General features: G+C 36.8%; 1 protein-coding gene across 1 annotated transcript in view; it reads left to right on the top strand.

The window, feature by feature from the left end:
* Positions 1–16,406, top strand: part of AFG1L (AFG1 like ATPase) — a 197,836-nt gene that overhangs the window by 60,887 nt on the left and 120,543 nt on the right. Inside the window, exon 6 of the mRNA XM_019967261.2 lies at positions 6,953–7,052. Within this exon, the coding sequence (XP_019822820.2) occupies positions 6,953–7,052 (100 nt within the window). The remainder of the gene's footprint in view (positions 1–6,952; positions 7,053–16,406) is intronic.

Genomic DNA, 16,406 nt, shown 5'->3' with positions numbered 1-16,406 from the left:
TGAAATTAAAATTTTTAAAGTATATTATTACCCAAACTTTGTTAACAAATTCATGGCTTACAAAGTGTCCTTACTTCACTTAATTCTATTAAATAGTTATTCTGCATGATGGAAGTAACTAATAGAGTTGGCAGGACCATTGATAAGACTGTTTAGGAATGTTAGGAGAAGATAAAAATCTGGTTGTGCAAAGATCCCGAGAAGATTTATGCCAAGCAGGGCCAAATTACATACTAGGCACAGCAGGTACAGTGCTGAGAGTCCATGATACTTTAAGGGACCCATGAAAATAATTTTTTTTATAATTTGGAGAAGAAATGAATATATCAATAGTGAATCCAGCCTGTATCTGTCTGTATCTGTACTATATTTGTTTATACCAACACAGTTATAAAATGTAATTTATATGTATATAGATGTATATTTATATATATGTTTAAATATATTTTAATTGAGGAAAGGTCTTCTGAAGGTTAAAGGGCCCATGAAAATCATATTGCCATCCTCATAGTGAGGTCTTAATAGAAACCTGTCTGATTGCTGGATATTCTCTGTTGAGTTCAAATTTTAGAAGATTGATACATGGTTGTGAAGAAGGAAACAAAAGCAACTATCTATTGGGATGAATCAAGTATTGTAAATGAAATGTAAGGCAACAGAAAAGATTTTTGAAATTATATATTAGGGGAGATCAAGAGGGAGACAGATCCCTTGCTTATAAAATGTTGCTTGCTAACAAAGAGAAAGTGAATGTGACGCAGCTGTCTGTCATCTCCTACTTTATCCAGAATTGGTTCATTCATTCATTTACTCATTCACCCCAGTTGTCTTAAAGAGTCTTATTCCTTTCTATAGGACCCTATCTGTCCCACAGTCACATGGATCATGTCAGGACATCTGATCTATGAGTAGCTAGTCTACAAGCTTGTCAACACCCGTGGACTTGTGTGGTGTGGCCTAGTGATTAAGCCAGTCATACATTTTTTCTTGTGTATTTGAACTAAAAGGTACAGAGGGAAGTTCCCACTTAGTAATGAGCCAAGAACAAAGAGATTTAGGAAGTAGCTGAATCACATTAGCGGAAGGAGTACCAGGGTCCTCCCTAGGCAGCTGCTGAGCTCTCCAGAGCAACCTGTAATTTCAGGCCAGTTTCCAGCACCAGTTCCCAGGAGGTGCTTTCAGTGCTATTTCATCCTGGGATCTCAAGTATAAACAAGCCCTTTCCTTTAGCTGAATCTCCTGTTTCTTGCCAAGAGTTTTGATGAGAAAGGAATTATTCAATTTATGTCTTGCTCTTATCTTCTGTATTGAAAAAAATTTTCCTGTGATCTAGAACAAATAGAGTGAATAGAAGTAAAGTAATGTGAGGAAATGTCATCTTCCTTAATATCTGTTACCTCTAATGGGAGGAGGTTTACCTGGATGAACCAAAGCCCAAGAAAAGCAAAGAGAAGAGGTATACATTAGGATGCTTTTGGCTGCAGGTAACAGAAAACCCAACTTAAAAGGGCTTAAACTCTAAGGCAGAATATAAGATGGGATTATAAGGCAGGAGAAAGGAATGGCAACCCATTCCGGAATTCTTGCCTGGGAAATTCCATGGACAGAGGAGTCTGGCAGGCTACTCAGTCAGACACGGCTGAGTGACTAAGACTTTCACTTTTCAAGATGGTGTCATCCCCCTTGCTCAACCCTGCTCCCTGCCAGCACCCGCTTCCTTTCTAACCTTATCACTCTTACTTTCAGACTCACTGAATGTTCCCTACTTTTCCCAATCCTATTTTCTTCATAGATTAGGGAACCATAGGTATTGGTGGTTTTTATACCAAATACTTGTTTCTCACCAGAGTTCTGAAAAAAATATGCAGAAAGACTACAGAATGAGACTGAAAAACAACTTGATTGCTTTTATTTGCTCCTGTATTTCAGGGTAGCATGCTAGTATGGTAGCGTTTACCCTCTTCCCTTGAGCAAAGTTGGCCTGAATGTCCTAGAATGAAAAATGTTAATAGTCTTGCTTTTTTGTTTTCCCTGCAGTACCAAACTTGAACCTTGGAGCTTATCACTGCATGCAAGAAAAGACTAGTATTTGCATATACCTTTTGGAGAAAAGCCAGGGAAATCGAGAATATAAGGGCAAGAATGAGGGCAGAGTTGATCACTGAGCAGAGCCTAAACAGATCGCTAAACAGAGGTGGCTCAGAGGTTAAAGCGTCTGCCTGCAAGGCAGGAGACCGGGGTTCAATCCCTGGGTCAGGAAGATCCCCTGGAGAAGGAAATGGCAACCCACTCCAGTATTCTTGCCTGAAGAATCCCATGGACGGAGGAGCATGGTAGGTTACAGTCCACAGGGTCACAAAGAGTCGGACGCGACTGAGAGACTTCACTTTCACTTTCACTTTGGAGAAAAGCCAGGGAAAGCGAGAATATAAGGGCAAGAATGAGGGCAGAGTTGATCATTGAGCAGAGCCTAGATTTCCTAATTTCAGTATCCTGTGGACTGTCTTCCACTGGTCTTAGAAAAGCTCCTTCTAGCACATCAAAACTGGGTTAACTGCCAGTTCAGGTCTCTACTGGTCCTCCTTTTCTAAAAATCAAGAAGATAAAATGATATCTCAGAGTATTGGCACACCAGCACTCTGACCCCAGCGTCTGTACAATTTAGAACAAACAAGCTAAGCCTTTGCACTTTCTGCATGGAATGGCCTCCCCTACATGTCCATCATGATACTCTCTTACTTCTTCAGATCTTTGCTTAGTTATACCCTTAACAAGGCCGATACCCTGTTTAAAAATACAGTTGACTCCCACACTTCTAAAGCCCCTATCCTTTTTTTTCCATAACATATATTACCTCTGACATATATCTACTTATTTATTGTTTACTACTTATTATACATATTTCTCTACAGGAGTGTAAACTCGAAGGTTGTTTTGCTGATTGATGTATCTCAAATGTCTAGAATAGTGCTTGAGTATAAATGAATGAACAAATAATAATGAGCGAGCAAATGAATGAATAAATCTTAGTATCAATAACTATTGAAGTTATTGAAGTGCTCCCCCAACTAAGCCCACTTCCTTCATATATAACAACCTGCATTTTTTCCTGTCAATGTTCTGAATTATCTTAGCATTTTTGTCTAATAGGTGAAAAATGGGATCTCATTGTTTTAATTATATTCTTTTAATAATATGGTTTGTCTTTTTTGTATATATTTGCTTACTGTTAAATCCATCTTTTGTGAACTAACTGTTGGATTCAATGACCATTTATTTATGAGGGTGCTTTTATTCTATCAGTATATGCTGTGATAATATTAGCTACTGTTTACTGAGTGTTCTCTATGTGCCCGTGCTCCTAACTACTGTGCTATGCTGTGTATCATTCCATCTACAGCTAAAATTCTTAACAGTTACATAAAAATCGTATGGTCTTATCCTCGCATATATAACATACAGAGGTAACAGTCATAGTGAACATTTCTTGAGGATTTACTATATCTAATGATTTTGCAAGGTAGTTGTTGTTACTGCCTTTATTGGATTGATGAGAGAATTAAGGGTCAGAGAAGTTGAGTTACTTTTCCAAGGTTACAGAGCTGGTAACTCTTGAATCCATCATCAGTGCTCTTATTCACTAGTAATAAAGGCTATGTTGTATGTTCTTTTTGTTATATGTCTTCTATTATATGTTTAAATATATAGACCTAGAACTAGGTGGGTTTTTAGAAAATCTTTTAATGATAGAATGTAGAAATTATCCTTAAGCCTAGTAAGCCTAGTACATACATTGCTGATTTGCTAGTGCAGTTTTTAGGCACTTTAATCTCTATGACAGTGTATCTGCAATCACCACTTCACTTTAAAAATTGAATCCTATTACTGGTCTTGATTTTTAATTATTATTGACCATTAGATGGTGTTAATTAATATTTATTTTATAGGGGGATGAATGGGAACAATTGTTGCTTAAAAACAATAATACATTGTTTATTTTCTCTTAAATTTAGGGCTTTTTTAAGATTATGTTTTGGTAGCATTCAGATTACATTTGCAGAAGGTCAGTTTTACCAAGCGTAGTATTTCAGTTTTACCTCTTATCAAATACATTGTTCTTGTTTGAGAGATTTGTCTAGATAGAATATTTTTATGTGTTTTAATTATTAATTACTGAAATAAAAGAATAGGTTTTCCTTAAAGTTTTCTTTAGGGTCTTCATTATATTCTCTTTGAATATTAATATTTATTATTAAGCCATTTATGATTCTGAAGATATCAGAATACTGAAGGAGACTGAATTTTTTAAAAAATGTTTTCTCATGTTTCTTTTAGGGACACTGGATAGATATTTTACTAATATGGTCCAAAAAAAAAAAGAATTCCGATGAGCAGAATATCATGCAAAATTCTCCTCTATAAGCTATCAATATCATTTAAAAAATAGTTTTGACCGTTTTTATAAAACAGGAAAGCTATTAAAAACTGCTAATAAAAAATAGGTGCTTATTTTTGTGCTAATACTAATTACTAATAATGCATGCTTATGTTTGTCACTCATTACATGGCCCTGTACCAATCAGTAGATGACTGAGACTCAAGTACTTACACATGTAAATTAACCATTAGATTTTTTTTTTCCTTTTTTTTTACTTAAGCAAGTCATGATGGAAAGCAACTCTAGGTCATAAAAAAATCTTTTCTCTTTAATGCTAATGAAATGTCTCCACTCTGTATTAGCAGACTACCCTTAGTGGTAATCTGTAGCCTTCTCTTTTGTTCCTGGTGGTAATGAAATGCTGGGTGATGAAAAAGCTCGCTCTTCAAGAATGTGTGGCCAATTGTCTTCTGTTCACTTATACTGTAAAATTACTGTTCCCCAGCAAAGCTGAACAAGTGCAAGGACAAGATCAAAAGAGTATGCATTGGCACCCGGCTACACCAAGTGACTCCTGCTTTATTAATTAGCCATCGCTTCTCCAAGTTAATTTACTCTGCTAGAGCAAAAACATTCTGTAATACAAAAACAACAAATTATAATTCAACCACCAGTCCTTATTGCTTGCTTTTTCAACTTCCAGTTTAAACCTTTGCACAGTGTTATAAGCTAAATGTCCCTTCACTTATCTGAACCTTTAGGGCACAAAAGCTATTTTAATTTTTTTCAAGAAAATCAGTGAGATAGTCAAATGATCATTTTTGTTCTCTAAAATTGGGTGATTTTAATTAATAACCATTCTTTTTAAAAGTCAGTGTATTGGGAATCCAATTTAAAAGTGCAGTTGCTTCTAAAATTTGCAAGCTTGTTCTGTCCTCTCATCAGAAATGCCACTGGTGTTTAAGCATTTGAAAAGGGCCTTCTCTGTGAGTGTTTTGGCGGAAGCAAAATTTGACAGTGATCCTAAGCTCCAAATTAAATAATATCAGTACCACTTTCCTTTTCATTTTAATCACCACTTTGTAAGTTCTTTAGGTCTTTTTAAATTTTTTTAGTTAATGGTTTAAAGTTAAAGCCTGAGACAGCAAAAAAAAAAAATATCTGCACATTCCCATATCCTGGTTTGATTTGGTTTTGTTCAGGTGGGAAGGAAATCAACTTTTGAGTGAGATATCAGCTGAAAGAGAGAAGTGATTTAGACTTCTGTCACCCAGATTGTTGTTAGTTGTGTTACAACCATTTAGTCGGTCACTTTTAGTATTTTGATCTAATTTGAAAAAATGTCACTAGTTTCTGTGTACTTTAGCATGGTTTAAAAATAACAATGTGATATATATTGTGTGATATATTTTTATGAATATAAAATAAGTTTTATTGAGATTACCTAAAATGTGCTGTTAAAGGAAGATCAAAACATTTTTACACTGAGAGTATCCAAAACCATGTTATTATATTCATAGGGTAAGGTGCAATAATTAATATCAACCTTCACTATATATTTATTTGTGAAGTCAACTTCCTTCCCTCCCTAATTTCTGTATTTCTTTGTGATTTTAAAAAGCTTTTAAAAAAAAATTATCATTAAGATTGCTTGTTAATTGTGGATTAAAAAATAATCTTAGAAAGTATCAGTGGTCATATTATCTCTGTAACTTAGATGAAATAGTTTTATCTGCATTGTTTATTTCTGTTTTAGTCAGAAGCTATTTTTTTTTTTTCAGCACCATGTTAACCATTCTTATAAGGTTGGTTTTTTTTGTTTTTGGTTTTTTTTTGTAGAAGGAATATTTGTGTTTGTGAAGGTTAGCAGAGGCTGGCTGTGCTGGAAATGACTGCAGTGCCTTTTGATTATTCATGGACAGTAATAGAAGGCACTTAAAAAGAACAATGAAATTGCTTATTTTTGTGATGGGCCATCTGTTGAATTGTTTTGTGCAACAATTGCACAATAGTATCTATGTCATATCATTCTATTTTCAACAGCAGCTGATTTTGTCTCACAGGCTACTTGTCCTTATTTCTAAAGTCCCATGACCATTTAAAGTCACCTTTTCAAGGACCTTTGCCAGAAAGGTGTTAGAAATCTCAAACAGCCTGTGTTTTTTTTTTTTTTCTCTTTTTTCCTCTCTCCTCTTTATTTGGAGAGAGAGGCTGTAATGGGAGTAGGAGGCGGGAGTATGAGGGGGGAGTTGGTTATGTTAGTTCTAATTAGTTAGATTTCCTAAATGTTTAGGACAATTATCTGTGCTTTCCACCTGTAGTTCTATGAAAGAAGTTAACATAGAATCATTTGATAATTTGTGTAGAAATGATAGGCTTGCAAAAAAGAAGAGTCAAGTTTAACTGACTACAGTCTTCCATGCTTTTAATTATCTACTCTTTTCTTCATGATAATTAGAATTTTTCTCTTGGAATTCACTTCCATATTAAAAAAAAAAAAAAAAGATGAGCCATTAACAAATTTGTTAGAGCAGAAGTAAAATTAAAATAAAACAAGTGTGTTGCTGTCCATAGGTCACTGACATTGCTGATGCCATGATTCTGAAACAGCTTTTTGAAAATCTGTTCAAAAATGGGGTCGTCGTTGTGGCAACATCCAACAGGCCACCGGAAGGTAAAAATAAACATTGTGCTAGTCTTATCCAATTAGGTGGGAATGAATAAGCTTTTAAAAATTCATAATTTTGTACTCATTTTATTATGTTAATAAATCTGATGACTTAGTTTTATCCTAAGTTTTATAGCTAACTTAATTTGAAAAATCAGTCGGTATTTGTATTTGAAAATGTTTTAGCATGCTAAATCCAGGTGATCTCCTGTGTTTGACACACTTGCAGTTTTTCTCTGAGTATTCGATATGCATATTAAAAATACTGGCCTTTCTAACTGCTTTTTATGGGTCATGAAAGAAACTCAGTGAAATGAAAGGAAAAATTCCTAATTGAATCTTGGGAAAAGACTTAAAGCTTGCCTGCATAAGTGGTTTCTGATACTTCATTTATCATTTCTGAAAAAGCACTTGTGGCTTATTAGGACATTGTTTAAGAATTATAATATAAGAAAATATAGATAAAAATAGCAAGTTAAAATCTTGTATCTTTCAGCCCATCATGTGGTCAATTGAAGGTTGAATACTACCAAAAAATAGTATTTTATGTATTCTTAATGTTGACTGTGTGGATGACAATAAACTGTGGAAAATTCTGAAAGAGATGGGAATACCAGACCATCTGACCTGCCTCTTGAGAAACTTATATGCAGGTGAGGAAGCTACAGTTAGAACTGGACATGGAACAACAGACTGGTTCCAAATAGGAAAAGGAGTATGTCAAGGCTGTATATTGTCAGCCTTATTTAACTTACATGCAGAGTACATCATGAGAAACGCTGGGCTGGATGAAACACAAGCTGGAATCAAGATTGCCGGGAGAAATATCAATAACCTCAGATATGCAGATGACACCACCTTTATGGCAGAAAGTGAAGAGAAACTAAAGAGCCTCTTGATGAAAGTGAAAGAGGAGAGTGAAAAAGTTGGCTTAAAGCTCAACATTCAGAACACTAAGATCATGGCATCCGGTCCTATCACTTCATGGGAAATAGATGGGGAAACAGTGGAAACAGTGTCAGACTTTATTTTTTTGCACTCCAAAATCACTGTAGATGGTGATTGCAGCCATGAAATTAAAAGACGCTTACTCTTTGGAAGGAAAGTTATGACCAACCTAGATAGCATATTCAAAAGCAGAGACATTACTTTGCCAACAAAGGTCCGTCTAGTCAAGGCTATGGTTTTTCCTGTGGTCATGTATGGATGTGAAAGTTGGACTGTGAAGAAAGCTGAGCACCAAAGAATTGATGCTTTTGAACTGTGGTGTTGGAGAAGACTCGTGAGAGTCCCTTGGACTGCAAGGAGATCCAACCAGTCCATTCTAAAGGAGATCAGTCCTGAGTGTTCTTTTAAAGGACTGATGTTAAAGCTGAAACTCCAATACTTTGGCCACTTCATGTGAAGAGTTGACTAATTGGAAAAGACTCTGATGCTGGGAGGGATTGTGGGCAGGAGGAGAAGGGGACGACAGAGGATGAGATGGCTGGATAGCATCACCGACTTGATGGACATGAGTTTGGGTAAACTCCGGGAGTTGGTGATGGACAGGGAGGCCTGGCCTGCTGCGATTCATGGGGTCGCAAAGAATCGGACATGACTGAGCAACTGAACTGAACTGAATGTTAACATCCGACTGGAATGCTGTTATACCAGATATCTGCATGATTAAGTCCTTTCCTCTTTCAGGTCTTTGCTCAAAGGTTATTTTGCCAATGACACCTAGACTCATTTCCCATTTGAATCTACAAACCATCCCATTTCCCCTGGCACTGCTTCTTCTTACCTGCTCTGTTTTTTTCATGTAGCATTTATGGATCTACCATGTACTTCATTTATTTATTTATTTTACTGTATTTATAGTTTATTGTCTGTGCTCTTCCAGGATGCAAAAGCTTTAAGAGAGCAACAACTTTTACCTCTTCTTTTCACATATATATATATTTTAAGCACCTGAAATAATGCCTTGCACATAATTGGATCTCAGTAAATAGGCTTAGAATGAATATTGAGTAAATGTGTATTTTTAAAGGTTCTCTCTGCAGTATTGAGAATAGATTGTGGGAGTGAGGTTTCAAGGTTGGAAGTAGGGAGACCATTTAGAAGATGACCGTAACAATCCTGAGGGCAGATGACGGAGCAGTGAAGGTGGTGAGAGTAGTCAGGTTTTGCAGGCAGTCAAAAGGATTTAATGATAGAGTGAATATAGGTTATTAAAAAAAAAGATCAAGAATGGCTCAAAGATTATGACCTGAGCAATTGGAAGGGTAACTTGGCTGTTTATTGTAATGGGAAAGACTATAGGAAAAGCTAATTTGGGAAGGGAGGTAGACGTAGGGTTCTGGGGTGTCTATGGTTATGAGACAGATGCATATAAATTTGGATTTCAAGGAAAGGTTTGGACTGGAGATAGAAATTTGGGAGTCATCTGTCCTAAAGGAAGCTGGTAAGAGCAGCCAATGAGTAGGAGAGCCAAGAGTATGTTGAACAAGGAAAAGGGAAGCGGTACAAAAAAGATGGATGATCACCTTTGTTAAATGCTGCTAGGAGGTGAAAAATGAGGTTGAGAGTTGATCATTGGAATTGGTGACATGGAGCTCATCACTGAACCTGAAAAGAGCAATGTAGTGGTGTGAGTTTTGGGTTCTGTTTTTTTTTTTTTTTAATTGTCATGTCACATTAATGACTTATAGAGAATTTGTAATCTACTAATATGCCCAGATATTACTGTGTGAGCTGCTGTCAAACTAGGTCTCTCTCTTTCTCTATTTTTGTAGTTGATCTCTTTTTTCTTCCTGTTTCAGCTTATTAATTTGTCTATGTTTTTCCATATTATTGATTTATGTTGATATTTTTGAAGTATGATTCTAACATTATTTTTAGCTACCCCTACTAGCTATGACATTTATAAGCTTAGTAATTGGGCCTCTATATCTTCAGCTGTTCATTAATTAAAATATATAAATAGGGTTAGGCCGGAGAAGGCAATGGCACCCCACTCCAGTACTCTTGCCTGGAAAATCCCATGGACAGAGGAGCCTGATAGGCTGCAGTCCATGGGGTCGCTAGGAGTCGGACAAGACTGAGCGACTTCACTTTCACTTTTCACTTTCATGCATCAGAGAAGGAAATGGCAACCCACTCCAATGTTCTTGCCAGGAGAATCCCAAGGATGGGGAAGCCTGGTGGGCTGCCATCTATGGGGTCGAACAGAGTCGGACACGACTGAAGCGACTTAGCAGCAGCAGCAGCAGCAGCAGAAGGGTTAGGCCAAGTTTAGACTCTTCTTGTATACCATAAGATGCCTTATTTTAGGGAAACATTAATTAGTTCATCAATACCTTAAGATCTAGTTATTCAAACAATTATAGTTATACATAATCTGTTATACTATAGAGAATTATGAATGATTTTTCAGATGCATTTATTAAAATCCTTATAATGTTCTGTATCTCATTCTTGTGATTTACTAGTGTAATAGCCCTATGAGACAAGGCAATAAGTTTTTTCATATTAGATCATCAATGGGGACAGAAGGCTTGACTCTACTCCTGCGACTTGTTGACTTAATAGTATCTTCAGTATTACCTTTAGGCATTCAGGATAAGCTATGTTCATAAAAAGCAAGGTGCATGAACAAGCTTAGAATGACTCCCCAAGCAAAGACTGTTGAGAAGAAAATTGCCAGTGGCTGCTCAAGCTACTGCAGTGTGTAAACTGAGGAAGGCCAACCACAGGAGAGGTTAGGAACATTCTGGAGCTCATAGCTTTGTAGGAGTAAACAAAGTTATAGGCCCACTAAGGTAGCACATAGAAATCCGAGATGGAGCCGTCCCTATGGAGGAGACCGAAGGTCCAAGATGCAGGATTCCAAAAATCGGGCATTAGCCACAAATTTAAAGAAAGCCTTTTCTAAATATGAATCTAGATGGGATGCTTAGCATACACCAGGTTTTTTAACCATGGCAGACAATCAGTCATCATAAGTAGCTTACTATTTTAATATAAAGAAGATGGTATATATGTTATATATATATGCCATCTCCTGCTGGTGTGTGTGTGTGTTTCTTCATGACTGAAGAAACAAGACTTAGGAAGATTAAGTTTGAATGTCAGGAAAAGTTAAATGTGTAGGACAAAGAATGGGTCAGTGGTTGCCAGGGGCCTGGAGTGATAAGGTGTTTGACTACAAAAGGCCAGCACCAGAGAATTTGAGGGGGAGTTTGGAACTGTTTTGTATCCCGATTGTACTGGTGGTTACATCTGTTAAACCTCATAGAATTGGACAACAAAAAAGTTAGTTTTCCTGTTTATAGATTAAAAAGAAATCACATGGACAGTGAGTGACAGAACAGAGGCTAGAATGTAGGTTGTGACTCTTTTGACACACTGTCCTCTATCTTTCCTTCTTGTTGGTCATCACTGATCTTTTTCTACCCCATCCCAGGTATAGTATGTCCTCTTTTCCAGCCATCAGAATGCATTCAACTTTTTCTTTAGGTTACTGCTGTTAATTTCTAGCCCCCGGATACTTATTATTATTTTCAAAATAGCTTCTGCTTATTCTCAGAGTGTTATGCGAGGTGGGAGAAGAACCTTCTTGGCAGAGGGTTGAAGCAAAGCGCAGTGATTGGAGAGAGAATGACCTGTTTGAGGAACTGAAAGCTAGCCAATGTGGCTGGAATACACCAGTGAAGGGGAAGTAGTATACAGTGAGGTACAGGATGAATCTGGAGAAGTGAGAGCTCGGACCTTATAAAGCAGTAATAAGGATTTTGGATTTTATTATAAGAGAAATGGGAAGCCACTAAAGTGCTTTTAGTAGGGACTGGTAAGATTGGATTTGGAATACCACTCTGGTTATAGTATGGAGAATGGGTTATAGGATGGGGTACAGTAATATGGTGGATTCAGGGAGACACTCTAGTAGGTTATTGCTATATATACAATATATGATAATAACAAGAAATGATAATAACTTGGTATAAGGCAGTGATCTCATCTTGGGGGGTATTTTGCAAACCAGGAGGTATTTGGCAATGTTAGAGATATCTTTGATTGTCACCACCCGGCAGTAAGGAGGAGTTGGTGCTGCTACTGGCATCTCATAGAAGTCAGAAATTCTGCCAAAACATCCTGTGGTGTACAGGGATGCCCCCCCCCCCCCAAAACTGAGAACTATCAAGCCTAAAATATCAATAGATATGAGGTTGAGAAAACTTGATATAGGATACAGAGAGGATAGATTTGAAAAATAGTTAAGAAGTAAAATGGGTATCACCTGGTTATAGGTTGGATATTGAGGAAAAGGAAAGGACAATTTCTAAATTTCTGGCTCATACAACTGGGTAGGTGGTAGTGCCTTTATTCAATAAAGACAGAATAATCTGGAGGCTAGAAGTCCAGAAGATACTGCCTAGGAGAAGAACACTGTATTTTTCCCCCCTCTGTTATCTTTAGCTGCTATGCTTAACTTTCTTCCACATCATTCATCTTATCCCCTCCATTTCTTGTTAGAATGCATCAATTAAGAATAAAGGTTGTTGGTAGAAATTACAGTTATACCTTTATTGTCAATTTGTAGATAAATGTTATTAATTTTAATAGAAAGTGATTAGAAACCTTTAATTTTAATAGAAAATAATTGTTAGCCAGTAAAAGCAAGGCCAGAATTTAGGAACTTGGAAGAGAAAATAGCTCTGGAGGTAGTAGTCTGGGAAAGTCCAGTACAAGTAAAGAAAGGGAAGTGATACTTGAGGGGTGAAGGGAATAAGGTACCAAAGAGTGACTGCCTGTGTGTCGCTGTTTTTTCTAGTCCTCCCTTCTAAGTCCTGCCTTGCTCAGGTCGATGGCCTCATTGTCTACACCGCATAGTTGTTAAAATCTCAAACCAGTGTCAGCTCATGATTACTACTTTGGCTTTTGGCTTCCTGAGTGTTTACTGGTCTGCAGGGATTTTTCTACTTTCTTGTAAACTCAAAATATGTTTAATGTATTTTAACTATTTGTAACACAACATATGGAGTGCTGTTTTACATTTTCTAGGGTAATCTGGTTAAGATTCTTGAAGCAGAGAGGATCCACAGGAATAGGAAATTGCTGGGAAGTTTTTAGATAAAATATATCTATTTTAGTTTATATTCAGTTTCTTACTTTTATAAACTCTCAAGTTAATGATTTATTTAGCATTTTTGTCATTTAGGTAAATACAAATGTACATGTACAAATGCTCATGTACAAATAGACCTATTTTTACATTTTGAAGATGATACTGTCAGATCATTAGAAGAGCCAGAAACAAAAATTAAAATATCATATATATGCTACTCACTTTCTAACAAAATTTTGTTAATTTCATGATATTCTAGTAGGAAAAAGCAATACTATAGATTAAGTGCATGGAGACTCTAAGAACAAATTAATAATAGATTGGTAGATTAAGTTAATTAAATTGAAATTAATAATTAAACGTAAGAACTTGTTCAATCAAAAATACGAATATAATTTTGTAGAGAAAAACAGTATGCAAGTTGAAATGGCTATGCTTTTTGACAGTAAAACAAAAAGTGCTAAAAGAAAAAAATCCCTTGTTTGAGGAATGCATTGTGGACTTCTAGTTTCTTATTTGTTTGTTTATTTTTGCTGCTGCTGAGTCTTCATTGCTGAACACGGGCTGTCTCTAGTTGTAGTGAGCTGGAGCTGCTACTGTTGGTTGCAGCACAAGGGCATCTCATTGTGGCGGCTTCCCCGGTGGAGCACAGGGGCTAGGTGTGTGGGCTTCAGCGGTTGTGGCACACAGGCCCAGCAGTTGGGACTTGCAGGCCCTAGAGCACGGGCTCAGTAGTCGTGCCGCACAGGGCTTAGGTGTTCCACCGCATGTGGAATCTTTTTGGACCAGGGGTCGAACCTGTGTCCTCTGCATTGGCAGGCGAATTCTTATCCAGCTGACCACCACCAGGGAAGTCTCTTGGACTTTTTAGTTTTTAATTCACTATTTATTATAATGAAAATACTATAGATAGCCTTACAATGTCCAAGAATAATCCTGTGTTATTTAGATTATCAGGCAACAACACTGTGTGATTCTTACTCAAGCCAATCTGTTTGTAGTAAATAAAAGACTGGATATCACTGGGAAGTTGGTACATGCACACACACACACATGCTCATGTAATTTATCATATTAATACTTCTAGGGGGTCTTCCCAGGTTGCTCAGACAGTAAAGAATCTGCCTTCAATGTGGGACACCTAGGTTCGATCCCTGGGTGGGAAAGATCCCCTGGAGGAGGTGATGGTAATCCACTCCAGTATTCTTGTCTGGAGAATCCCCATGGACAGAGGAGCCTGGTAGGCTACAGTCCATGGGGTTGTAAAGAGTCAGACATGACTGAGCAACTAAGCACACACACACACAATACTTCTAGGGAGAAAAAAATCCATTGACGTTCTCCATAAAAGCATAAAAGAGCACTTGACAAAATTCAGCATCTTGATGTAATCACACCATGACATATAAATAGATGGAGAGTTTCTTAATATGATACCAAATATATGTATATCAGTTCAAAAGACAGAAGTATGCTTCCTGGAAACATTGTGGTATATCTACTACAAGAATGAACAAGCCAAGGATGTCAGTTATCACTTTTTAACAGTGAACTATAGTACAGACTGAAATATTATAAGAACGACTAGGTGGATAGGGAAAGAGGAATCACCATATATCTTAGGTTACAGGAGCTCTTGAAGATTAGTCATACAACTCCTTTTTCAAGGTTATGTAAATAGAAAATACTTTAATATGGGAACAATAAGTAGGAAAGAGAAGTAAGCAAGCATTAGAAGATTGTTTTGTATTCTTTAAAAATAAGGGAAACATAGACTCTGTAACATAGAAGATCTAAGCTGAGCACCGAAGAATTGATGCTTTTGAACTGTGGTGTTGGAGAAGACTCTTGAGAGTCCCTTGGACTGCAAGGAGATCCAACCAGTCCATTCTTCAGGAGATCAGCCCTGGGATTTCTTTGGAAGGAATGATGCTAAAGCTGAAACTCCAGTACTTTGGCCACCCCATGTGAAGAGTTGACTCATTGGAAAAGACTCTGATGCTGGGAGGGATTGGGGGCAGGAGGAGAAGGGGACGACAGAGGATGAGATGGCTGGATGGCATCACTGACTCGATGGACGTGAATCTGAGTGAACTCTGGGAGTTGGTGATGGACAGGGAGGCCTGGCGTGCTGCGATTCATGGGGTCGCAAAGAGTCGGACACGACTGAGCGACTGATCTGATCTGAAGCTGAGAGAAGACAAACAAATGGGTTGAAACCTTTTTACTAAGAATTCAGATGAAATTAAAAAAAGCAACATGTGATAAAGGGGTTTTAAATTAAATCAGTTAAAATCAGTATTAGAAACACTGAAGTGTAGAATTGAAACTATAGAAAATGAAATCAGTGATGAGGGGAAACCACTTATAAAGCTCTGGTAGTGTGCAGAAAGAGAATAAAGAATGAAAAGATTTTTTTAAAAAGTGAGTCCTCTGGAAGAAAGAGGTCTTAAAATGTGAATTTATTAAAAAGAAGTGTTGGAAATAAGAAAATTGATCATAACAGTGAATTAAGGTTAAGTGAATATTTGTAGTTTCTGCTTGCTTATTTATTTGTAAATTTTGTTCCCCTTAAATAGAGAGTTTACAGATCCTAAGTGATAGTGTCAATATTTGTGGCACTGATAACTAGGGAAAAAATAATATATATATTGTCAAGTATATTAGAATTTAAGATACCCCTTCTACTTTTCAAATTGCTAGAAAAGACAAGGGATCAAAGTAAAAATATTTCTTAAAGCAAAAGCTAGAAAGCAGAAGAAACAGCAGAAAAAAAGAATAAAAAGCATGGAACACAATCAGGCATGTCCATGACAGGAAATATAATAAATGGGTTACATCCTCTATTAAAAACTAAAACTTCTTCTGGTGTGGCTGAATAAGCTCCTAACCAAAAGACCTTCTTGCAGACAGCCATAATACATTCTGAACAAAATATGTAACTCAACTATCTGAAGGTCCCAGAAAGATTGTAGAAGGGAGACAAAACCTGGAAGAGAACCAAAATGAAGAGAATTTTCTTTTAATTTTTTTTCTTTCTTTCTTTTAAAAAAATGGTTATCAGCTTTAGGGCAGATAAAGTGAGTGATGCATTTAATGACTAAAATTCTGACAGAAAAACTACACTGTTTCTGGCTAGAATAACCAGATTGCAGCATTTAGGGCAAGCATAGCTGCTGGAAAATGAAAAATGAATCCCAGGGAGAACTAGATTGATATAGCCCCAGGTTCTCAAGTTCTGTGTATAAATT

This window comes from Bos indicus, chromosome 9 (assembly GCF_029378745.1).
Source record: "Bos indicus isolate NIAB-ARS_2022 breed Sahiwal x Tharparkar chromosome 9, NIAB-ARS_B.indTharparkar_mat_pri_1.0, whole genome shotgun sequence".
Taxonomy (NCBI): domain Eukaryota; kingdom Metazoa; phylum Chordata; class Mammalia; order Artiodactyla; family Bovidae; genus Bos; species Bos indicus.
This window is presented reverse-complemented; position numbering and strand designations above follow the sequence as displayed.